Below are 27,091 nucleotides of genomic sequence, written 5' to 3' on the forward strand. Positions count from 1 at the left end.
ATGATTCAGGCGCGGAAACCCACTGATTCCGTGGAAACAATGGGTTTTCCCCCCACGCGTGAGCCCTGTTTGGTGTTTTTACGCATTCATTAGCTGCGAGGTAAAGTCCGACTGCAGGGAAACGCACACGGGGTCTCTGGGAATCCCCGCTAATTGAAAAAGTCTGGCACGCTAATTGATTACCCCCCAATATGTTAAAAATACATGTTGATCTTTTGTCTCTGTCTCTCAGGAAGGGGTTTTCCACCTGAAGAGGTGTACAGCGCAGTACAATACTCTGGAACAGAAGTGCCTCTATCTTGGCTGCAGTCTGAACTCCCTTATGTTTTGGAACGAGTGATTGATGCTGCAACACAGAAAGCAGGACATGAGCTGGGGGCTTTCAAAGCAGAGGAAGCTCATAGTGCATGGGTTTCTGGTGGCGGGGATATTGAAGATTCAGTGAATTTGTGTATTATACAATGAAGGAGCAAGGTATAGTTAACAACAGAGAAACGCATTACTTATAGATGAGCACTAATGAAAAGTTAGAAATTCATTGAAACATTGAATGTCCTCTCATAGCTTTTAATTGCGCTCCGTCAGTAAAAGATAGAGGTCTTGTTTTCCATTGTATTTTTACTCCAGATAATTTAGGTAAGTAAACACTTTCTAACTCAGGAATGTGCAGTCTGTGGATGGGAGCTTCCCCGCAACAAGGGTTTTTTTTCTATCTTCACTTGGCATACAGTCATTCTGTATTACCTTGATACCACCCACATTATAATGTCAAACAATATCAATATTTTCCCTGTTATCCGAGGAAAACCAAAGAATTTCGAAAACTGGGAAAAAAAAAAAGGAAAAATTTTGAAACTAAAATATTCTCACTATGGAAAACTATATTTAAATTTGGTCATCTACACACTGCAGCAAGGAAAAGCTCGCTCAAACCAGTAGATGTTGAGTCAGCTAGCTACATTATATTACTGTATTATACCTATTTCCACAGGAACCATCTAATGTTTGCACACATTGAAGAGCAAGAAACCAAAATTTGTTCAGGGTCCAGAATCTCTCTGGGCTTCTGTTACAATGTGTGACGTTTTGAGGTTTCCAAACATAATGATACTATGGTTTTTAAGTGTAGATCTATGTAAATAGACAAATCTGAATAACTCTTGTCCTTTTAACTAAGCCTCAATAACCATGGTCTTCCACACCTTACAGTGTTGTATGTTTATCAGGTTGCTTCTATGTGGAATCCCTCTGTAACTTGCAGGTGTTCTTAGGCTGGGTACACACTGGACGATATGTACCGGGACGATATGACGGCCCGTCGACATCTCATACCGCGGGTACACATCAGAGCGATGTTAAAAACGACTGAATGATCACTTGTTCTGTCCTTCATTAACATGAATAGGGCCACATGCGATATCGTCAGGTTTGATGTGCAGCACGTCAAACCTGACGACGTTGCATGCGGCTGCGGGAGCACGCATATTGTGCATACACACTGCACGATATGTCGTTATGATTTGGCCATATTGTAACACATCGCCCCAGTGTGTACCCGGCTTTACATGGAGAGATGATTAAACTTGCTTGATTTCACATGCCTCTGGGGCAAATGTCCTTGTGCAACTAACTATTGTTCTGTCCTTTGACATTGCTGTCCTATTGGTTTTTTTTAGATGCGCTCTCTGACCTCATGTGAGTGCTGTATCTGCCCAGACTGCTTCTGTACGTATTTCACAGTCGCCGTTAAAGAGAAGCACATCAGAGACATGGTGTGTCCAGCATGCGAGGAGCCAGAGATTAGTGATGAGGGTGAACTCTTGCATTATTTTTCTACACTGGATATCTTGGTGAGTCTACTAATAGTGATCCCTATGACCTCCTCTCAGACCCAACTTTACATGTTTTTTCTTCCATAGGTACTTTTTTGGCCTGAGCCATAACTTAACTCACCTTTAAGCCATAATAACTGTGTAAAACACATATATTTAAATAATGTAACACTAATGTAGCCCATTTGTAAAATATATCTGCATACACGGTTGCAATTGCGATCCATGATGAATCAGGCCCTAACTGCTTATCTTCACTCATTTCTCTTAAGGCTGTTGTCAAGAAACCCTGTGCGCTTTGGTACAATACACTAGTTACGTTTTCTAATGTCTTTAAAGTTGTTTCTATTGCAAGGGTCCCAGATTTTATTACATTTTTGTATTGTGTTTTTTGAAATGTGGTGATATATTACGTTTTTGATATAAATCAAATAAGGTTGATTTTCCTCAGGGATCAAGAGTAGTTTAATACTGTATGTTTCCATTTACTCCTTAATTGGCCGCACTTCAAAAGTGCATGATAAGTTTATCAGTATACTCATCAATGTGTGGTATTGGATAAGAATGGAGGTAGGTAAGATGAGAACAGGAGCAAGGTAAGTTTTGTTTTTGTTTTTTTGTTTTTTTCTATGTTCTACAACCAGTAAAATCTTTTAATAAAAACGCTTGATTTAAAAGAAAAATATATAAATATACAGATGGGCCCAGCTAGTTTGTTGCTCATAGCACGACATTCAGGCTTCTGAGGCTTGCCTTGGAACGTTGCATGATGGCTGTACTGTGGCGTTCTACAACGTAAGAGAATCCATGGCATGTGATACACCGCTTAACCGCTGGGTGGCGAATGCTCCATTGATGAAATTTATAATACTGAATACCATACTGTAGAAGTGGATGGATATCCCTGATAAGCGGGCCAATCATGTTCACGCAGTGTATTTGCATGTTCGCACGACCAATCTTTTTAATAATATCTCTGAAGCTCATTGAACGGGATGCAAATCAGTACACATACAGTACTGTACGATCGTGTAATTGCCTTGTTGTTATAACGGTATAACCGATACATTAATGAGACGCACGCACTGAGACGGGATGAATTATTAGTCACTAATGGTGTGGTTATGTGTTTACATAATATTTTGAAAGGAAGACACGTTTTTATTATTATCATTATTATTATGCTTACCTCACTGCGCCCTCCCTAAAGCTGGGCATCCACTATACAGTTTTCTGTCAGATATCTGTCCAATCTGGCTGGTTGGAATGAAAACCTGGTAATGTATGGGAGCAAATGACAATCGTCCATTTGCTCACAAACACTGGAAAATAGCCAAAAACGGTTGTTCTGACAAATTGGTTAAAACACACAAGTTTAACCACTTTGAACATTTTTTTTTGTCCTTTTTTCAGTGTTTAAAACCATATGATCGACTGTCATTTGCTCCCATACATTACCAGGTTTTCATTCCAACCAGCCAGATTGGACAGATATCTGACAGAAAATTGTATAGTGGATGCCCAGCTTTAGGGCAGCGGTTGGGTGGAGTGCATAAGGATTCAGTAGATGGATGTAAAAGCCTTCTTGGCCTAGTGGTAGAGCGGTGCTTTTACATTACCATGGTCCAGTGTTCAAATCTCACCACAGCCCAATATTATTTTGTAATCATGATTAGTTTAGATTCATTCCTCTATATATTTTTTTTCTAAAGTACAGTGGTGGATCCATTCGTGTGTCACTACAGGGTGGAGCAATGTAGTGCTTTCAATACAGTACCCCACCATGACTGAACATTAAATCGTCCTGTCCCAGTGACAGCTGTGCATGCGTCTGATCAGTCTGAACCCCTGACGCTGAATGTGTGCCTTAAACCTGACATGAGTGCCTCCAACACATAACTGCATGGGTGTGTCATTGCAGGGTGCGGGGGAGTTGTGGAGCAAGGCGTACCGTGGCGTGAGATGCAGGGCGCGCTGCATGGCGTATGGAGCAACAAACTAGCTGGGCCCATCTGTTTGTGTGTATGTATATGTGTGTGTGTGTGTGTGTATGTGTATATATGTGTATATATATATATATGTATATATGTATGTATATGTACTGGTAATTTGGAGGCATACAGTTCTGACAGTGCTTTATATTGTGTTGTCTAGTTGCGGGACACGCTAGAGGTGGATGCCTACGATTTGTTCCATAAAAAGTTGACTGAGAGAACACTTATGAAAGATCCGAAGTTCCTTTGGTGCACTCATGTGAGTATATCCAGTGTGAGTATTTTGGGTAGTTACGTGTCTAGATAGTTTATAGACTTTTCAACATTTTCCAACTTTCCTGAAATATACTAATCGCATAAACATATTTGTTTGACTTTGATTCATTCTTGCTAAAAAAACTACCTGTATATAATCTATATAATTTCTCCTTCATCCACTAGGGGACACTGGAGCTCTAGACACAGGGGTATAGACGGTGGTTGAGTAGAGCCTGGCGCTTTAAATAATCTAAAAGTGTGACTAGCTCCTCCCCCTCTATGCCCTATTAGCCCCAGTTTTAGAAATGTGCCTGAGGGAGTCGTTGCACATTGGGGCTGTCTCCAGCCCTTTTGTTACAGTGCATTTTTTTTTCTTTCACTTAGGACAGGCAGTCTACCTGCTACGTGGGAGCTGCCAGGAAGGGTACCGCCACGGCTACTGCAGCCTGTGTCTGGTAACCCTGAGGGCAACTGACACAGACTTGTGTCCAGGTCTCCTCGCCGCTCTCCCCAGCCCAGTATCATGACCGCAGCAGTTGGAAAGTAGGACCACCACTTCTGAGTAGCAGGAGCGGTGGACATTATAGTTGGACTTGCAACAGCGCTGTGTTGCCACGGCTGTCATTCTTAGAAGAGACCGGTCCCCGCTGTCTCCTGTACCCCTCCCCCCATTTCTCCTCCACGACTACTGCATACACTCTGCAGCTGTGACGCGCTCAATACAGCCTCCTCCTCTGTTTGGCGTGCCCTGCTCACTCGGAGCAGAGACATTTTAACACGCTGCCTCTCTCCTTTCAGCTCCGGTCCCTGCTGCTGGCAGTGGAGCTATTGTGATATAAAAGCCTCCTAGAGCTGCACCAAAGAATCTCATAACAGCTGTTCCCATAGCCTAATGTTAGGTCACAGATGCAGATAACGGAAGCTGCTGCACAACACTTTTAGGAGCCAGAGTCCAGGGGCCTGTGAGTTCCCTCAGGTGCCTCCATAGGCAAACGCAGGGGGGGTTTCCGTCTGCCTGGAAACCCCCCTCCCCAGCCCACACCATGACCATAATAAAAATTGTAATATAATAGAATTTTACTAGTGCTGCATGTTCTTCACAATATCACAAATGAAATAATTAGCACCACCTGTCCAACTTTTAACATGTATCAGTCAGTAATAAATAACCTTTGCACCAACTAGGAGATCTGGAAAACATTCACTATTAGGGATGTGCTGCTATAGAGCTCAATATGTACATATATGTCCAGGGCAGTGCTAGATTATTCTGCTGCTCCCCCAGACTCCCAGACTTGCTCCCATGCTCTGGAATGATGCCCACATCTAAAATAAAAACATTCAGCTCAGGCAGGATGGCCCTACTGCTGCATTTAATGGCTTACTGTGATCGCTGGTCCTCTATATGCTGGAATTATGACACACAATATACTTTGTATGATGCATATTAAAGCTGGTTAAGTGCTAATTATGCCTTCTTCATGGACTAGCCACACTCACTCTAAAATCAAGCATTTGGAAACTCCCCTCTAGAAATCCTGCGTTTGCCACTGGCCTCCTCTACTGCTCTGTCTCCCTAGTACTACAGTGTGTGGCTGTGTCCTTTGAGATTGGTCTGTGGGTGCTTGTCTGTCTCTTGCTAATGTGTGTGTGTGTGGAATTAAGGCAACAGATAAAGGTACTTCTCAGAAACTGTTTGCATGCTTTAAATGCCAGAAAATGTTTACACATGCTCGCTCTGAAGGTTCCTCCCTGTGCGAGGCGTGTGAGTCAGAGGGTTCTGCTGTAGCAGGGCAAGCTAACCAGAATGTTATGACCTGGATAAATAGCCTAGCAGGGGATTTAACCTTTGAGAATGGGAAGCTGCAGGGATGGTCTCAGCACTTCTCACTTGTCTTCTTTAGCTATCAAACCAGCTTGGGCTCTGGGGTTAGCCCGTTCTGTGGATAATCTAGCCCAGTTGATGGGTGCCGCCTCTAAATCCCCGGAGACCGTGGTAATTTAGCCTCTTAGAAAAAGAGCCCTTCCAGCAGTTCAGTCAGAGGAGAAGTTGGACGCAGATCACTCGTCTCTGAAGGAGGAAGGTGAGCTGCTGGAGGATTCGGACATGGAGGTGTTCTCACTAGAACCCGTAGTTACACATGGTATTGAGGCTCTTATCCTGGTGGATCGGGAGGTCCTTCACATTGCAGATTCAGAGGTACCAAAATCGCTGGATTCCTTTGTTCAGTAAGAAACAAAAGTCCACTGTTAGTTTTCCTCTTTCTCTCCAGTTAGACGAGCAGCTTGCAGCAGCCTGGAAGCATACATATAGGAAATTTCAGATCCCCAGACGCTTTCTCTCTCTTTATCCCTTTCCCATAGATAACAGAAGTAAATGGGAACCACCTCTGCCTGTGTATTCCTCTGTCTCATGCCTATCGAAGAAGACTACGCTACCAGTCCCAGGTGCTACGGCCCTAAAGGAGAGCTCCGAGCGTAAATTGGAGACTACTCTCAAGTCCTCCTATACTGCTGCCGGTGCCCTACTCAGACCGGCCTTGGTCGGTTCCTGGATCAACAAGGCAGTAGAGAAGTGGGCTGAACAATTGGCGGGGGGCCTGAAGTCTAATACTCCACAAGCAGATCTTCTCTCTCTAGCTGAGGATATTCAGGAATCAGCTGTTTATCTGGGTGATGCCTTGAGAGATATAGGACAGATAGGCTCCAGATTCTCTGCTTCAGCGGTTGCAACCTGCTGCGCACTGTGGCTTCGCTCTTAGCAGGCGGATGCAGGGCCAAAGCGTGCTGTTGAAGCTCTTCCGTTTACAGGAGATATACTGCTTGGTCCGGAGTTGGACAAGTGGATTTCTCTTGCCATGGGGGGCAAGAGTCCCTTTTTGCCTTCCTCAGCAGCGGCTCCACGTCGCTCCTTCAAAGGTCCTTCCTTTCAGACACCTGCTAGGTTTTAGGGCAGACCAAGAGGTGCGTCTTCAGCAGCTCGAGGAGTTAGTTCAAGAGGACACCAGGCTTCAAGTTCCCGTCACTGGAACCCCAAGCCAGCAGACAAACCTGTGGCATGACGGGCTCCCATTCCACCTAGGGGATTCCAAGGAGAGTGCCCGCCTTCTGCGTTTCATGGAAGTTTGGTTTCAGACTTGTTCCGACATTTGGGTTCGAAATCTTGTGTCCCACAGTCTCTAGTTTGTTTTTTCACTACAGGGTTTCCAATCGATCCCTTTTGCCTGTCGTCGGCTCCCAGGGTCTTCACCAAGGTGATGGCGGTGATGATTGCTCATCTTCAGACTCAGGAAATGAACATTGTCCCTTATCTGCACGACCTACTAATCTAGGCTCTGTCTGCGGAAAGACTGCAGGACCAGCTGGTGCTTACTCATCGGATCCTCATACAGCACGGCTGGATTGTCAACATCCAGAAGTCACAGCTGGTACGTCTTAGCGGCTTCAGTTTCTCGGGATGATTCTGGACACTTCCTTACTACCAGTTCCTTCCTCTGTAATCTGCGAATTTGTCCGCTTGGTACTCAAGCCATAGCGGGTATCTGTACACCTTTACATACAGCTTCTAGGGAAATCCTGGCCGCCTTCGAAGCCATCCAATTTGGCAGATTACATTCCAGGCCATTGTAATCCCAATGGTTGGGGTCACATCTTCAGATGCACAGTCTAGTGAGACTGTCCCCTCAAGCTCGCATTTCTCTGATCTGGTGGCTCCGGACGAACCACCTTGTGGCTGGTTGCTGTTTCGGCATCTGGGATTGGATCCTTCTAACTACGGACGCCAGTCTTCACGGATGGGGAGCAGTGATCTCGGACAACCAATTCCAGGGGCGCTGGTCTCTTCAGGGCTGTTTACAACGTGCTGCTATCGACTGAATCTCTACTGCTGGGGTTGCCCGTTTGAGTGCTATCCGACAATGCCACAGGAGTGGTGTACATCAGCCGGCAGGGGGGGGGACACGCAGTCGCATGGCAATGCGCAAGGATAGCCGCATATTACAGTGAGCAGAAAAACACGTAGAGGCCATCTCCACACTCTCCAAATCGGATGCTCTTTTCGTTCTTTATGATGTGGCCCTGCGGGTTGGCCTGCGCCTAACAGACTTTGGCCAGATGGATTTATCTGGCTATTCGGAAGGCTTATGTTGCCAATGCTAGGCCTCCTCCTGTATCCATTTTGGCGCATCCTACGCACTCTGTGGGTACTTCTTGGGTTCCGCGCAGAGGAGCTTCTGCGTCTCAGCTTTGCCGTGCCTCTACGTGGACTTCTCTGCACACCTTTGTTCATTTTTACAGGTTTGATACCTTTGTGGCTTCTGATTCAAGTTTTGGCCTCAGGGTGTTGCAGGTTACTCAGCACTCTCCTCCCCTTGGGAGGGAAGCTTTGGGACTTCCCCAGTGTTTTGAGCTCCAGTGTCCCCTAGTGGATGAAGATGAAAATAGGATTTGGGTACTTACCGGTAAATCCATTTCTCTGAATCCACAGGGGACACTGGATGAGCGCCCAGCGCTGCTTACCTGCTTTAAAGTTTTCCCATTGGAATTTCTGCTCCTGTTCTGTTGCAGTTTTTTGTGTGGTTGGTTTGTTAGTGTGACTGCCTGCAGAGTGTTGTTGTTTTCCCTAAGAGAGAGTTGTTCCTTCGGGGGTGTTCTCCTTTTCCTTCCTTTTCTGTCTGTTCTCCATCTCCTCTCGGGCTCAGTTTCTTAATTGGAGCTGATGGGGCATAGAGGGGGAGGAGCCAGTCACACTTTTACATTATTTAAAGTGCCAGGCTCTACTCAACCACCGTCTATGCCCCGATGTCTTGAGCGCCAGTGTCCCCTGTGGAATCAGAGAAATGGATTTACTGGTAAGTGATAAAATCTGTTTTTGTTAATACTTCTTATTTTATATATCTTGCTTTTGCCACAATAGTTTGTGGCTGTTCCTTAAATCCAACAAACGTAATACCAATAGTTTCATTTTGGAGTAGAGTTAGCCATAATGAACCGCCATTAAACCCCAAGTTACTTTTACTACATTAATTTTTGTTCTGTATTTTTATTTTTTAGTGCTCATTCGGATTTATTTATGAGAGAGATCAGCTAGATGTGAAGTGTCCTCAGTGTTCTTGCAGCTTCTGCAGGAACTGCAAGCGACCAGTAAGTGTTAGTGCATGGTATGTATGGTTAAGATGTTACTTTGCAGACGAATTACACAAATTTAATTTAATAATTTTATTTAAAATTTTCGCTGCTGCCCAATGACATTGTGTTAGCAAAAAATATCAGAAAAACAGAAGAAAACATGCTTTTCTCCATCAACCAAATAGAACATAGGCAGATAACATGATAATATGACTAAGGGAAGTAATGAGGGAATGGGGTTCATGTAGGAAGATAAACTATTAAGCTGCATCATAGAACCTTAAAGATCTACTGGGAAGGATCTTTAGTGTCTTAAAACCCACAAATGGTTAGTTTGGCATCTCTTGTTAATCTGATAAATTGGAATCAGTATGAAATACCGGCTGACGCATGGCCGGCAGTTCGATTCCTGGCAGCGTCAGTCCGACAGATGCAGAGATCCGGGTGGCCCGACAGCGCTGGAAATCCCGATCGTCCCTAGGTAAGTACAAACTAACCTAACCTAACCCCCCTAACCCTCCTTAGGGGTGCCTAACCCTAACCTCCCCCCCGTGCCTAACCCTAATTCCCCCTCTAAGTGCCTAAACCTAACCCCCCCCCTTCCCCGCTGCCTAAACCTAAGTCCCCCGGGGGGGTGCCTAACCTTAACCCCCCCTTCCCCTAGCCTAACCCTCCCGGGGGGGTGTCTAACCTTACGTCCCCCCCGGGTGCCCTAAACCTAACCCTCCCACCCCCGGCGTCGGAAAAATTACAGGCGTCTAGATTTAGACGCCTGTCATTTAACCCTCGCCGGGATAAAGCAATCGGGAAGCCGGCTGTCGGGCTTACGTCAGCCGGTTTCCCGATTGAATACCGATAAATCTACAGCTTCTCCAGGAATGCAAACTGTGTGTGAAAGAAGTACAGGTTCTTGGCAACAATATCAGCTTGGCTGCAGCAATCCTAAAAAAACATTGCAGGTTGTAAATTTACCATATTCGTATGTCATCTCTCAATTCACTGGGTCTCTGGGCATAATCTGTATGGTGTAGGTCACTGAAGTCCTATGTAATCTGGACATTAAGATACATGGTAGCATGAGTCTGGCATTGGAAGATGAAGTCAAATTGAGCTCTTGTGAGTTTGTGCTACTGATTTTACATCCTAAGGTCTACTGTAACTTTGTTCGTATCCTAATGATGATTTGGAGTGAAGCCTTGGGATAAGTCACACAAATAACTACTGTTCACGTACAAGGTTATTTTAGTGGTTTGGGCCCACTCCCCAAATAGGGGATGATGGATGATGTAGTGGGTTCAAGTGACCTAGCAAAGACTAGAGGGGATAATCATTAGACTGGATGTCGCACCTAAAATTACAAATGATTTGATTGAGCACTCATACATGAAAAGAGGGATGGAAACTGAGCAGGCAGAACTGAATAAAGCCAACTAATCTATGAAATGCTTTCTGGGTACCTAACTCCGACAAGAAGACCATTGCTATGAAGATAGAGATATGATAAATTTACAAATACTGTAAACCTCCATTGTCTGGAATCTCTGGATGAGTTAATTACAGGCATCATAGTGCATAAGCCATTCCAAGAAGTTTTGCAAAGAATGAGATTTTTTTTTAAAAAACAATTTTCTTGAGATAAGACAACAGGACTGTGCAGAGAGTATCATGCATATTTCGCACAGTGCCTGTGCCAAAAACTGAATGTACACAAGTATGGGCAATGCATTTCGATCAAATTTGCTCTTTTGACTGAAAGCTCAGTGAGGACATGTTCACAGAAACTGATACTATGCTGCCCAAAATCTAATAAAAAATACAGCTGCTTGTAGATGCATTTATCCTACACTAAGTGCAAAAGATACAAGTTTGCTCTGTTGATGAGGACAAGTAGCTAACCAAGCTTATACATAGCGGGCGGGTGAAACACAAGATGGGTAAAACTCTGTATACGGGCAAAGATGCATATTTTATTTTCTGAGCACATCCACACAATTTCCTTCCAGCTCTGCTTCAGGCCCAGTGACCATTGCTATTTAGGAGAATGTTACCCTCTTTCTGGTTCCACACTATATGGGCCATATGCATTGTGCTGGTTTCTGGCACCCCTTCATAAAGGGTTGGTAAATACAGATAGCATCAAACACTTTATACAGTTATAAACCTTTCCTAAAGCCTACTCTGACCAACAAGGAATATTTAAGAATTGTTTTATAAACCGCAAGCTATGTTCACTTGCTATTTGATACAGCAAACTTGTCATTTTGTAAAATTTTCTCGCTGGGATATTTTATTGTCCAAAAATAGCTTGGTGTGATTGGTAAATAAACTGCCCTTACAACAGCAATTAATATTAATTACTATTTTTATACACATTTCATTGCTCTCTGCATAAAACAACTTGTTGACTTTCAGCAAATTCATTATGACAGGATGGAACTAGTCTTAAATTATTAAAGGATGGGGGGGCCTATTTGTTGCGTCAATCAATTCAGTAGCACCTCTAAGAGAGTCCCCTGTTAATAGGACACAACCATGAAGATATCCGAACACAATTCTTAGAGGGCGCTAACAAATGGAATGTTTTGTATGATTTAATATAGTTTAATACCAATAACAAATGCCAATAAAGAAAGCCACAATGGAGATACCACTGAAAACTTTCAGCTGACAGATATTGGCATTGAAGAGTTCTTCTGATATGGCCACCAAGGTTCTTATTCAATGTGTGAGATGTCCATTTGGTTTTGTGAACATACCCTCTCACCAAAGGAATCACCCAACAATGCGGCCAATGGCCAAATATTAGTACATCAGAATAATTCTTGATTAAATGTTAAAAATTTGCATAAAAAGCAAAAATGTATAAAAAGAGGTGTCGTTGATAACGCCAATATGAAGGTATAAAGATAGCCTGGTAATTATCCCTTTGATCTTTGGATTCCAAGGCTGAACATAAACATGGACATTATAAGCGGAACCTGACCCTGCACTTTTCGTCCTTCTCATGGACTTCATAGGGGGTACAAATCCAGGAAAAATGGTAGTAACACTAATAGATGGTGTAGTCAACCACAATCTGCTGTGGGCACGGAAAATCCCATGATATCTCGGGGAAGCCAAATGTATAATGATATGGACAAAATCTTCACATATAGGGGTCTTGGATGTGGTGTCTCACACTTGGGCCAGACAAACTTAAAAACTTCTTTAAGTGTGGACCAAGAGCAGATACCAGAGTATTTCTTCCTTTCTTTCGTGCAGTGGGAAGAGCTGCACCGTACACTGAGTTGTGAAGATTTCCAGAATTGGAAGAGAGAAAATGATGCTGAGTACCAGGCACAGGGGCTGGCTGTATACCTGCAGGAAAATGGGATAAGTGAGGATACTACATACTTACTAGCTTTACTTTATAGTTGCTGCAATTTATGTATGAATGTTGTGTATATATCTCTTCAGCCTGCCCACACTGCAAGTTCTCTTACGCCCTTGCAAGAGGAGGTTGTATGCACTTTATCTGCTCTCAGTGTCGGCACCAGTTCTGCAGCGGATGCTACAACACTTTCCACCCCAAGAATGTGAGTAGCTTGTGCCCTATAATCAAAGATAAAAATGTTTGGCAAAGCATTGTGTTGGTCATTGATTAACGTCACAGGGATTTTTGCTGTATTATATCAGTAAAATTGTCATCAAGTCATGCCATGTCCACACTTTGAAGCCATGTTCCGTTATATATTCTCTCTTTCAGAAGTGCACAGTCCCTTCCTGTGCAGTGAGGATGTCTCTCCATGCTCATCATCCTAGAGACTGTTTGTTCTACCTACGTGATTGGGAGGTGCCTCGTCTACAAACACTTCTCCAAGTGAGCAAACAATTCCTAACTTCTCCCCCAATAATCAGTGGCACATTAAAGTTCACATTGATCTGTAAGCTTTCTTGTTTGTTACCTTCACTTGTAGTGCTTATGGCCAACTCTGTTGATGATGATGATGATGATGATAGCACTGAGTAGCTATTACTGTAATAATTCATATTCAGCACATAAAATCCACTGACTGTATATCCACTCTGCACCAAGCTCCCTTATTACAGATGTTCTGAATTTATCAAAATCTTATAAAAACATATATTGCACAAATTACATTTTGGTTAATATAGTAATTTTAATAGTTTTTACACAGTAGTCTCTAAAGAAAAAAAACTATCAATCATAAGTTGTGTATGGAAAACCTACTGATTAGAACTGTTTGTCTATTGCAGGGGTGGGGAACCTTTTTTCTGCCAAGGGCCATTTAGATGTTTCTTACATCAGTCAGGGGCCATAACGGCTGCTGTGCCGGCGAATCGACTGTGTTGACACAGTGTGTACCCAGCTTAAGGGACACACACATGATGACAGGTGCCGCCCCCTAAATCACCAACAGCCCATTACACCTGTATAGTTATATATATATATATGTGTGTGTGTATGTATAATATATATATATATATATATATATATATATATATATATACAGTCAGTATTTCGGGCAATATTATATGCTCATATTCAGTCAAATGCTTCAGAACTCATTGGACGGCGCTTCACAGTGCAGATGGACAATGACCCGAAGCATACTGCAGAAGCAACCAAAGAGTTTTTTAAGGCTAAAAAGTGGAATGTTATGCAATGGCCAAGTCAATCCCCTGACCTGAATCCGATTGAGCATGCATTTCACTTGATGAAGACAAAACTGAAGGGAAAATGCTCCAAAAACAAGCAGTAACTGAAGACATTTGCAGTAGAGGCCTGGCAGAGCATCACCAGGGATGAAACCCAGTGTCTGGTGACAGACTTCAGGCTGTAATTGCTTGTAAAGGATTTGGAACAAAGTATTAAAAAGTGAAAGTTAGATTTAGGATTGTTTAGTTTGTCCCATTTCTTTTGGCCCCTTAAAAAGTGGGAGGCACATATAGAAACTGTTGTAATTCCTACACCGTTCACCTGATTTGGATGTAATTACCCTCAAATTAAATCTGAAAGTCTGCAGGTGGTGAATAGAGGCAAAATATGAAAGTTCTGTCAATGTCCCAATATTTATGCACATGACTGTGTGTGTGTGTGTATATATATATACATAGTATGTATGTATATATTCATAAATACTTACACACATACATACACTTACACACACATATATACATTATAGTATATATATATATATATCACAAAACAATTATTAAAATCTTTGGTCGGTGGCAGTGGACTTACAGACGGAGTGTTCTTGCTTCAGAGGCACTGACGTGGACATCGCTTCCTCGATCACTAGCTGCAATCCGTCCCCAATCAGCTCAGTCACTCGGGTTTCCTTCACGGACCTGAACTTCTTTTGTATGATGTTGCAGCCGGCGGCGCTTGTCTGAATCACGCAGCGTGATGTCACTTGGCAAGGGGAAGGCGCCGGGTGACTGCATGCATCGTAGGGAAGGCTTATGGAGCCTCCCACTACGCTGCCAGTACTATGCATGACGTCACTTGAGCTGCCATTGGGTTAGCAGGCAGGGGGTTGCGGTTTTAGTGGGCGAGTCTTGAGTGGCCACTGGCAGCCTGGCTGTAACAGGAAAATATTTATTTCCTGTGACTGTCTCCAGTCCAGCAGCCCTGCAGATTGTGTGGGGGAGAGAGCCACAGTCGGCCGGTCCTGATTAAATGGTCTAGCGGGCTGTATCCGGCTCGCGGGCCGGAGGTTCCCCATCCCTGGTCTATTGTAAAAAAAAAAAAATCTAGATTTTATTTACACATTCACCTTTTCTCAATATGCGTCACTGAGCTTAGAGTTCACTTATGACACCGAGCTCAGAGTCCGCTTATGACACCGAGCTTAGAGTCCGCTTATGACACCGAGCTTAGAGTCCGCTTATGACACCGAGCTTAGAGTCCACTTATCACACCGAGCTTAGATTCCGCTTATGACTCCGAGCTTCGATTCCACTTATGACACTGAGCTTAGAGTCCGCTTATGACACCGAGCTTAGAGTCCGCTTATGACACCGAGCTTAGAGTCCGCTTATGACACCGAGCTTAGAGTCCGCTTATGACACCGAGCTTAAGGTACCCATGCACGGTGCGATAGGCACCTTGCGCTACGACGGGCGATCCATCGGCCAACATATCGGGCGGAGTGATCCGCTGGCACCCCCCTCCCCCACCCGCATAGCGCTGCATGGGATAGTACATTGCATCCCCAGATCAAGTGAACATACAGTAAGATCTAGAGGTGCAATGTAAAATCATGCCCATACACGGTACGATATAGCAGCGATAGCGTACCAATCCATCGGATCAGCTGCTATAACGCACCGTGTATGGTGCGATATTTCACTTATGACACTGATCTTAGAGTCCTCAAATCTCAAGCTTTAGGTATTATTTGCACAACATTGTAGTATTCCATTTCACCATCAATCTGCAGTGGGAATCTTTTTGCTTGTTTCTCTATTTTCTCACATATTTCATTGGGGAACACTGGAATGGCAATGTCCTCTGGAGGTTGGATACAAAGTAAGAGCAAGTTAAGACTTCATGTATACCGTACCCACTCCCCCTGGCATGACGCTGCTGGTCATCCAATATAGATTAGTGTCCTTAGGAGTTGACTCAATTTTCCCTTCTAGATTGTACTTTACTCTCCACCTGTATATTTGCATGTGACACCCCTGTGTTTGAGTGCACATATGTGTCTGTGCAGAACATCCTCTTTGCTCTAGCGAACATGTCCGAGTCCAAAGTAGAATCTTCCCCAGACCAAGGCATCATTGCCCAGCTTACGGACAATCCAACTCCCTCTTCAACAAGTGGTTTCTGATGCTAGGCGCTACACTACAATACAATATTGTCAATAACGATTATATGTTCAGTTGTGTAATTGTTATTGACAATATTGTATTGTAGTGCCTAGCATCAGGAACCACATGATTATATTTATGTTCATGTAGGGAGTGTTGGGTGACTCTTCTTGGTGTCTGGGTCTGTTGGTTGCATAATTTGGGGGTGCAGTGGTAAGTTATAAAACTGTATGGATAGTCGTGTTGGATTACTTCACTGGTAAGGTATCAGCTGCAACCTCTTTGCAGTAGTCATAGGAGCAAAGCTCCTTTTTACCTCTTCTTAAGACTGGTTTCCAGCTCTGAGGAGGAAGGCCTCTCTGATCCAGACTCACTCTGTTTTTGATAGTTTTGATCAAAACACTGATGACTCTTCTAAGGTCTTTGTGGCGGCAACCTTTAGCCTAATAATGTAATTTTAGATACTTTAAAAAATTATTATACATAGTCTTCCTTTAACACCAATTAGATCATCATTAAGAATTTGTTGGAACATAATTTGTTCCTGCTAACAAAGAGATCAATCAAATTGTTTTGGGCGAGCGAAAATTTCCAGATAAAAAAACCTCTTTGTGGTGTCAAAACTGATAAATCAGAGCATAACATTGCATTATATAGTGACATCATATTGACAGTTAAACAACCTTTTGTCTCCCTATAGCAGGGAAGGGGAACCCCAGGCCCAGGGGCCATATAAGGCCCCTGGAGTCATTTGGTCTGGCCCTCTGAGCTTTTTTCTGCTAGCCTCATCTGGATAGCAGGGTGCCTATAATGGCACTCTGCGGCCAGATTCTATGCAGTAGTTGCTCCTGGAGCGTCCTTAGGATGCTTCAGACGGTCCCATCGCTGCCCTTACAGCTCCCCGAAGCATCCTCAGGATGCTCCAGGCATTGCTGTAATCACTGACAATTGTGTCTCCGTCCCCGTGTGACATCATATGGAGGGGGCGTGGCCTGCACCGGGCCCGCGAATAATGTTATATATATCAAAATGGCCCTAGGCAGATAAATGTTCCCCACCCCTGTCCTATAGCAACGGTTGAGGAAATTAAGACCTATTGCTCTCTCTTACATGTAGCTTACTAATAACCTGGAAAACAGAAGTAATTGAGTTTTTGTCCTTCATCCATTAGGGGACATTGGAGTATACACTGGGGTATAGACGGGTGATGAGACGAGCCTGGCACTTTAAATATTCTTAAGAGCAGAAGTTGGATCCTCCCCCTCTATACCACACTGGCCTCTGTTTAGATGAAGTGCCTGAGGGAGGCGGGCGTCTGTGGGCTGCTGTGCAGCTTATTACTAATTTTTTGTCTATGTTTTACATCCTCTCGGGCAGTCTGTCTGCTGCCACAGTCTGCCTGCATCGATGAGGCCTATGGAGGGACCCACCACGGCCGGCACAGGTCAGTGTCCGGGTCCCTGACCCCATTGTCTTCACACACTGTGGCTCTACCGTGCAACAGAGAGGTCAGCAGCGGTAAGTAGGATACGTTCTTTGGTTAGCAAACATTGGATCCACCAATTACCGGTGCGCTCCTAGTCTCCGGCGTGGCAGTGTACCCAACAGGGCAGCGCCTACAGTGGTGTTTTCAATTTAGAGTTTGGCTGCCAGCCAGCCTATCAATACTTAGCGTAGCAGCAATTTAAATTAAAGCGTGGCCGCCTTTTCTGCCACTACTTAGCGGGATGTAGTTGGCATCCCAGCGGTCGGGATGCCGATGCTCAGAATGCTGGCGCCGGAATCCCAGCACCAGTCAGAATCACCATGCCAGCATCCCGACTGCTGACATTCTGATGGTAAGTTTTGGGGTCAGGGTTAGGCACTAGGGGGAGGGTTAGGTTTAGGCTGATGCAGGGAGAGAGGGTTAGGGTACTTACCACCAGTATCTGTCGGTATTCGTACCCAACCCTTTAAAACACATACTGCTGCACTTTACCCGCTTTTTTTATTAAGAGCTGCAGTATAGTAATACAGAGCCACAGTGGGAGAGCTTGGAGGCGAGGCTTAGCGTTGGCACCCACCGATGGCTTTTCCTCACTCAGGAGCTGCGCTGGGAGCCGTCCTTGCATCAGGTGGGCTCCCAATGGTTCTCAGCCTGCCTGTTTAGCCTAAAGGGAAGGATTTGGTCCTCCCCCCTGATCTGCATGCAAACTGCCTGCCATTATTACAAGAAGCCGCAGAGTCTCTGCAAGTTACTGCTGGCCATCGCTTCGCCCCATTCCTCATAAGGGGCATCTGTGAGTTACTCTTGTCATACTCCTAGGCGAAACTGGGGAGTGGTCCAGGGGTGCACCTGACCACCCATTAGTCCTGTTCGCTGATCTGCCGCTGCCCGTCCAGTGGCTGGCCCACATCCTCACCCGCTGCCCAAACACCAACCCACCCTCTGCCCGCCCACCGCCGTGCAATAAAGTTTTTTTGCATGAGAAGTAGGAATTGGAGCAACAAGAAGAAGGTAAGTGTGAGGGCTGACTGGGGCTGGAGACGCAGAAGGGGGGCTGGGCTGGAGACGCAGAAGGGGGGGCTGGGCTGGAGACAAAGAAGGGAGACTGGGCTGGAGACAAAGAAGGGAGACTGGCTGGGGAGACACAGAAGGGGGGTTGGGCTGGAGACACAGAAGGGGGTCTGGCTGGAGACACAAAAGGGGCCTGGCTGGGGACACAGAAGGGGAGTACTTTATCACAGTTTCCCGTCTGCTAGGCTGAAAATGTAATACTTTCAAATGTCTGTGTGTGTTCTTGGCAAAATATGGGTAGTCACCATTATTGGAGCAGAGTAACAGGTTCATGCTCTCTGGTTCGTCCATGGAACAGCGGACACCTAACATAGAACAGCAGCTGTAGTGGGCAGAGATCTGCCCTTCAAGGGTACTTTTCTCACGTTAGTTTGGGTCTCCATTCTAAGATCCTATCTACATGTCAGATTTACACATACCATTGCCCTGTACCAAATGTGCAAAAAAATCGACAACGTCTGGTTTACTATATGTTAGTTTATACCATTAGTTCTATATCTCCCTATGTCTGCTAGACCTGGGCAGGCAATTCTTGGATTTTCAGTTATGGTAACTGCTCTATATCTCCTTATGGGGTTATATGCACTATCAGGTAGAGGACTTTAGTCCACTTTACCTGATCTTGGACTGATAGGCATAATCTAACATACATAAGTGTCCAGACTTCTTCATGCTATGGGTCACACTGTCTATACCAGATCCCTACTTACTGGATGCTAGGCATTGTCTTATCACTTTGCAATTCTGGGCCTGATTCAGAGCCGCTCGCTCTGAATCAGGACGGGCACTTGTTTTTTAAGTTGCAGCCTCCTGGCCGCTCGCATAGCTGTGGGTGACAACCCACAGCTTATGCGAGCGGCCAGGTGATGGTCGCGTTGGTCAAGACCATTATGACCATCGGGCTTGCGACAAGACACTTACGGTAGGGTCTCGTGGCTGCAAGCCCCAGAGCAGGAAGTCCACCTACTGACATCATGAGTGATGTCAGTAGGGCCGCCCACAAACGGTAGGCGTTCCTACCGGAACGCCTCCATTTGCCCAGCCACCCCCCCTCCCCGCCTTCCAAACTTAGCAATAAATCCCTTTCTCCTATTCCATAGGGGACACTGGACGCCCTCCCAGCACTGTTCCTTGCTCCAATTCTCTGGTTAGTTTGCAGCTGCAGGTTGGTGGTCGGTAGTGTATCTGTGTGCGGTAGCTATTGTTAGCTATTTTGGCCCTTGGACCTTTTTCTTGGTTGGTTCCTCCTTCTCCTGCTCTTCCTTCCTGGGGTTTGTAAATCTTAACTGAGGCTTGTGGGGTATAGAGGGGAGGAGTAAACTTCTGTTCTTGAGAATTTTGAAGGTGCCAGGCTCCTCTCATCACCCATCTATACCCCATGTGTATACTCCAGTGTTCCCTATGAAATCAAGGAAAGGGATTTATCGTTAAGTACCATATTCCTGTTTTTGTTCACACATCTGGAACATTACAAGTACCATTTACAAAAATTGAATTATATTGACTTCCAGATAATGAAAATGTTCCATCAGCTCCATCAGCTAACAACTAGCATCTGCTCTCCGGAATAAAAAAATCCTAGTTGTCTGGGACCTCTATTGGGTGCAAGTAAAAACTCTGTGCACTGTAAATTGCTCTCTTCTAGTCTATTCTCCAGTTGGCATTGCCAATACACCGTTCCTATATCCCACAATGAACTATAAGAAAAAAATCATTTATTTGTAGCTATTAAAATCCTGTTTTACCACAATGACTAAATATTTTGATCTCTTTCACCCAGATGATCAGTACTAACTGTTTAAAACCACTGGTCAAAGTGACATATTTTTTATGTTTCTGTCAGAAGTCTAATGTGAAGTTTAACACAGGTCCCCCTGCTGGCACACAAGTTGGTCCTGGAGGTAAGCTGGCATGGACAATTGTTTATCTCTAAGCAATCATGTTTTCAATAAAAGAGGACAAAACTCAAGCTGGGTACACACCATACAATGGTGCGACCCAGTGACGATGTGATGTAATGTTATATTGCGCGCGCTGTACACACTGCACAATCCGGTGTGCGATGGTACAGTTTGTCGTTACAGCACCGTATTGCTCATTGCATCGACCCATCTGGCATGCAGAACAGCAGATGGGACGATGCAATGAACGACCTGCGAGAACAACGGATCAGGCTTACCCACTATACGATGTGTACAATATATTCATGTTGGAACAATATATTATACGATACATCGCCCAGCTTAGTTGTATGTGTGGCCAGCAAGCTTACAGCCAAAGCCTCATTCAAGTTATCTGACTACATTATGGCAACCGGGAAGAGACAAAAAGAGAGTGGCTCCCAAAATTACTCTTCTTCTTACAGTACGTAAAGAAAGGAAATTACTTAATGTTGGTTCTTAAAAAACCATTGATTGTTAATATCAAGAAAGTATTCTGCCATGTTTCATAATAAAGTAATTTAGTTAATAATGTAATTATACCGGGCAATACTGTTCTTCTGTTCCTTTAAATTCTGACCAAGTGTGCATGTGACTATTGATATTACATTGTTTGGTATACAATCCATTTTTTTAAGCTGGGTACACATTAGACAATATGTGTACCCATCGATGCGAACAGGCGACAGGCCAACATATTGGGCGACTGGTACACGTAGACGAACAGGTGCCTGATCGCCTGACATGTCGGCACCAGCCACATCCTGCTGCATGGGGTCGTCAGTCGCATTTTCATATTGAGCTGCATATATGGCCGACCCTACAATGCGATTGACGACCAAATTGGAGCGCTCATGGCCCAACATAGAGAGTTCTCATTAGTGCGATTTTGACAATATATCGGACCAAGCCGTCGGTCAGCCAAAATATCGTCTAATGTGAACCCAGCTTTATTTGTCCGTGATGTTTTATAGCCAATCACATCAAGAGATTTTCACAGCAACACCACTGAGCATGTTGATTTTTTTGTTTTCTCTTAAATTTCCATCCTCTCGCCCATTGGTGCTGTTATCATAACAAATTATTTTAAAGTACTCCACCATATGCTGCAATTTCTCTTTTCTAGGTGGATGTCGTGTGCTGGAGCAAAAAGAAACCATTGATGGAATGAGAGACGAGGCCTGTGGAAAACATACAGCCGTCGGATATGCTGGGTTGTGTGAGTGAGTATCGCTCTACACTTCATTTCCCCTATCCTGAACACTAAGGACCTGATTTTGAGTTGCACGCAGGTCCGAATGTGGGTGCATCTTACACATTTTAGCAGACTGCGCCTGTGCTATAGTGAACATATGGGTCTCGGGCATTTCTCCCCATCCGTGAAATAGGAGATTCTGGGAGTCATCTGGGCATACACACAGAAGAGAACTGTGTGGTGGGTGGGTAGTGGGTGTGTAGTAAGAGTTTAACTTGCACCATATGCTAAGGAATTGGGTCGTATCTCTTGTACCTAGCAGGTGTACAGCAGTGTCCTCGTATACTGAGCGTCTTTACACCATACAGTGCAAGATACCTGAAACCAGTGTCTCAGTCATTTCAGGTATCTTGCACTGTATGGTGTAAAGACGCTTCGTATACGAGGACACTGCTGTACACCTACCCCATTCTAGCTTCTAATTTACATCGCTGATGCAGCGAAATCCCACTCACAGTGCACCAGAGACGCTGGGCTGCGACTTTATCTGCTCAGGAATTGGTTGCGCACACGTACAAAGTCACAGATGAAGCACAGCAGAACTTGGAGTGAGGAAAAGCCGTAGCTGCTCGCATCGGAGCACTTTTTACAAAGATTCGGACTTAGTCGCACACAGATGTACAAATATCACAAGCCTCAGTGGACTGTGTACGCTATTTATGAGTATGAGGCGCACACTTCTAGCATAAAAAAAGCCTGGCGTGGCTGGGTTGTCCGGGTCCTGGTGCGCGAGAAAGGCTTTTTAGCGCGAGTTGAGCCTCAGTATAATAGGACATATCTGTAAATGCTGCTTATAAAGATGCATATGAAAAAAAGTGGGTCTGTACGCAGTCATGCTTAGCGTTTATGTTTTCAATTCATCCACATTCCGAATTCATCCGCATTCAGACATGCGTGTAAATTATAGTCGGACCCAACATTTTTTTTCTTTGTTTGTTCTTGTTATTTTTTCCACTTCTGCACAAACTACTTTCTTCTCTTGAATTTATAACTTTTGTTTTCTCTGCCTGTCTTTTCCTGCTAAGATATTTCTTCTTATTATTACTATACTTTATTTGTATGATGCCACAAGAGTTCTGCAGCGCCTTACAAAGTACATAGGCAAATGAGCACACAAGAAAACAGTTATTAACAGTATCAAACAATCAGGGCCGGCCCGAGACTAATTTTTTTGGTAAGCGGATATAGATTTTGGCGCCCCCTGTTGAAATAAACCCTCGTATTTCGGTGTGTGAAATATGAGTACATGTAATAGTGTAACAATGACAAAGGGGAATCTGTAGAGCCAATTTATTTTGTTAAGCGGATCTAGATTTTGGCGCCCCTCAGTGGACCTTCATCTCAGCTCCCTCATTCACCCCCCCATGGAGCTCCTCACAGCCAAGCACCCCTCATCACAGCCCCTCACAGCACTCCCCTTCACAGCCCCAGTCATCACTGCCCCTCACATCCCCCTCGTCATTGCTCATCACAGCCCCCTTATCACAGCCCCCTCATCACAGCATCTCACAGCACCCCTCATCACAGGCCCCTCATCACAGCATCTCACAGCACCCCTCATCATAGCCCCTTTCATCATAGCCGCTCTCATCCTCCTCATCACAGCCCCTCACAGCACCCCTCACCACAGCCCCCTCATCACAGCCCCTCTCACTCACTTCATCACAGCCCCTCATATCCCCGCATCACAGCCCCCATATCCCCCTCATCACCGCCCCTTCATCACAGCCTCTTATATCCCCTCCATCACAGCCCCTTATATCCCCTCTTCACATCCCCTCCATCATAGCCCCTCTCACCCCCCCCATCACAGTGGGCTCCATCACAGGTCCCCACTCAGATTTACCTGCTGTCCTTAACAGTGGCAGCAGAGGACTGGCGGTGTGGGACTGGTCTGGCGGCGACGTCGGCAGGTGTCCTCCAGTGACACTGTCTGCCTGGAGGCCGCTTTGCATGTCACTGGCCACGGCCGGGTCAGGGCACTCTCCTCTAGGTGGCGCCCTACTTGGCTGCGTAACCAGAGTATATGTAAAACCGGCCCTGGTGTCACCCCACATGGACCTTCTCCTGCATAAGACCTTACAGTATCCTTAGTAATAATATACAATTGACCCAATGGGGAAAAAAACATACAAATTAACCCCCACTGTGGGGGCATCACATGATATATAAAAAAACTCACACACATAGGCCACAACATAAAAAAAAAACACATAGGGCCCACAAGAAAAAAACAAAACAAATAGGCTTCACATAACAAAACACACACATTAGTCCCCACATAAAAATAAAACACATAGGCTTTGCAGAAAAAAAGTAATAAAACACATAAAATTTGCATGAAAAAAAACACACACAGTGGCTCCTACATGAAAATAATTAACACACACAGGCCCCAAATGAAAATGTATAAAGTTGTATAGGGCACCTATAAAGCAGGTCCACCCTGGGTGCTAAGCTACAATTATACCCTTATCCTCATCCAGCGATGGCAGCTGCTGCTTCCTGAGGCCCTGCTACCCCTTTGCACCATACCCAGCTGCACTCGCCCACAGTATTTATTTCCGGCTTCAGCTGAGTAAACGGTGCATGCGTATACAGGCATCCTGTCCATGGGGGAGATGCTTATGTTGTCAATGGCCCGGCTGCTGCGGCGCGCCACAGCGCATCTTATAGGAGCCGGTCATTTTTAAAAAAAAGTCCTTCATCGTCTGTACATGCGTAAATATGTATTTTGCAATCATTGGGTGACAGCAGTGAATGACAGGGTAAGGGTGACAGCAGTGGGTGACAGGGTGAGGATGACAGCAGTGGGTGACAGAGAGAGGGAGACAGCAATGGGTGACGACAGTGGGTGACAGAGAGAAGGAGACAGCAATGGGTGACAGAGAGAGGGAGACAGCAATGGGTGACAGAGAGAGGGAGACAGCAATGGGTGACAACAGTGGGTGACAGAGAGAGGGTGACGACAGTGGGTGACAGAGAGAAGGAGACAGCAATGGGTGACAGAGAGAGGGAGACAGCAATGGGTGACAGAGAGAAGGAGACAGCAATGGGTGACAGAGAGAAGGAGACAGCAATGGGTGACAGAGAGAGAGGGAGACAGCAATGGGTGACAGAGAGAGGGAGACAGCAATGGGTGACAGGGAGAGAGTGATGACAGGGAAAAGGTGACAGCACTAGGTGACAGGGAGAGAATGACAGCAGTGGGTGACGGAGACAGAAGTGGGTGACAGGGAGGGGGACAGCAATGGGTGACAGAGAGAGGGAGACAGCATTGGATGACAGGGTGGGGGTGATGACAGGGAGAGGGTGACAGGAAGAGATTGACAGCAATGGATGACAGAAAGGGAGACAGCAATGGGTGACAGGGTGGGGATGATGACAGGGAGAGGGTAACAGGAAGAGATTGACAGCAATGGGTGACAGGGAGAGAGTGTTGACAGCAGTGGATGACAGAGAGAGGGTGACAGGGAGAGAGTGATGACAGGGAAAGGGTGACAGCACTAGGTGACAGGGAGAGAATGACAGCAGTGGGTGATGGAGACAGAAGTGGGTGACAGGAAGGGAGACAGCAATGGGTGACAGAGAGAGGGAGACAGCAATGGGTGACAACAGTGGGTGACAGAGAGAAGGAGACAGCAATGGGTGACAGAGAGAGGGAGACAGCAATGGGTGACAGAGAGAGGGAGACAGCAATGGGTGACAACAGTGGGTGACAGAGAGAAGGAGACAGCAATGGGTGACAGAGAGAGGGTGACAGAGAGAGGGAGACAGCAATGGGTGACAGGGAGAGAGTGATGGTGGTCCACAGTGTCAAAAGAAGCAGGGAGGTTGAGGAGAATAAGCATAAAGTAGTGGCCTTTGGCTTTGGCAGCAAGGAGGTCATTGCTGACTTTCGTCAGGGCACTTTCAGTGCAGTGGAGAGGACAGAAGCCAGTCTCAAATGGGTGAAGCAGGGAGTGGAAGGAAAGAAAAAGTGGCAGAGTAGGCAAGATGGATGGCATGTGAAAGGAGGCTCTGGTGTGATGCAATGTCCTGACGTATGGATTCAATTTTACATGTAAAGTAAGTGGCAAAGTCAAGGGCAGAGTATGAGGTGGGGAGAGGGTTGTCAGAAGAGGATGTTGAAAGTGGTGAAGAGACGCCGGGGGTTTGAGGACTGGGAGGAGATGAGATACTGGAAATATGACTGTTTGTAGAGGGAAAGGGCAGCACTGTAGGATGAGAGCATAAATTTAAAATGGAGGAAGTCTGCCTTAGACCGCGATTTCCTATACTGTTGCTCGGCGGTTCGTGAACTTTTTTGCAGGTATCTGGTGCATTTGGAATGCCAGGGTTACAGTGTTAGAGTGAGAGGATGTGAGGCAAGACTAAAAAGCAATGGTAATTCAGACAGGGCTAACGGGCATAAATGTAGATTGACATTGGTACAGCTATGCCGTCTTATGTATATGAAAACAAAAAGGCAGAACAAATATTTTCAAGCAAGGTGATAAGTTCTTGCAGTGTCCGAGCAAGGGGTTCAGTGTGGAGTGATCGGGTTATGCAGACAGCAGGTGTTTGTTTTGGAGAGTCAGTTAACTCACAATTTATGCTTCAAAATTGTCCTGACGCAGAGATGGCTGATAGAATGTTCTCCTTCTGATTTCCTTTGGAATAATGCCAGTGTAATGCCAACATTTTCCTTTAATTTCAAAACCTATGCACACAGCCTCTATGGCAAACAGCCTATGAAATGATCTTTAAGTAAGGATAAACAGGCATGTGCTGCCAATGAGAGCTAACAACCGCCCATACACAACCATTAGAATTGCTAGCAACAAAAGGCTAAATAAACAAACAAACAAAGCAGTTTACTATGTCTCTGTAAGCTTAAATAAAGTCATGCCTTCAAACATGACTTTATTTAATCTGCAGATGATAGCTATTGAGAATAAAATCCATGTATTATTATACTCATTGCTAGAATTCCAAAAACACTTTGAAATATGCACTTAGAACATATGCACACCTTTATGCCCCCATTATATGTGTGACTTGTACATCTGGCTGGCAAGGAGGTGATTTATGTGGGATGGTGAATCCATCATTGCATACTGGCACACATATTAAAATATGTCCAATTAGAAAATACCTCAGTCATATATTCTCTCTCTCCCAGATCTCATTATAAGGAGTACTTGGTCAGCCGTATTAATGCACTGTCTCTGGACCCTTGTATGCTCTATGACTTGGAAGAGACTATCACTGTATATAGACGCTACCTCCTGGTATGTCCAGCCCAAGAGGTGAATGAAGAGTGA

The 27,091-nt window shown here is 45.0% G+C and overlaps 1 protein-coding gene across 1 annotated transcript; it reads left to right on the top strand.

The window, feature by feature from the left end:
• LOC148526641 (E3 ubiquitin-protein ligase RNF31-like) lies at positions 1-27,091 on the top strand. The gene is made up of 11 exons (XM_088470183.1): positions 1-58; positions 233-441; positions 1,677-1,850; positions 3,987-4,085; positions 9,137-9,226; positions 12,473-12,587; positions 12,668-12,786; positions 12,957-13,070; positions 20,434-20,491; positions 21,657-21,753; positions 26,950-27,091. The coding sequence occupies exons 1-11, from the start codon at positions 1-3 to the stop codon at positions 27,089-27,091; spliced, it is 1,275 nt and encodes a 424-aa protein (XP_088326309.1).

Source organism: Taudactylus pleione, unplaced genomic scaffold, assembly GCF_031769625.1.
Source record: "Taudactylus pleione unplaced genomic scaffold, aTauple2 ptg000095l, whole genome shotgun sequence".
NCBI classification, from domain to species: Eukaryota; Metazoa; Chordata; class Amphibia; order Anura; family Myobatrachidae; genus Taudactylus; species Taudactylus pleione.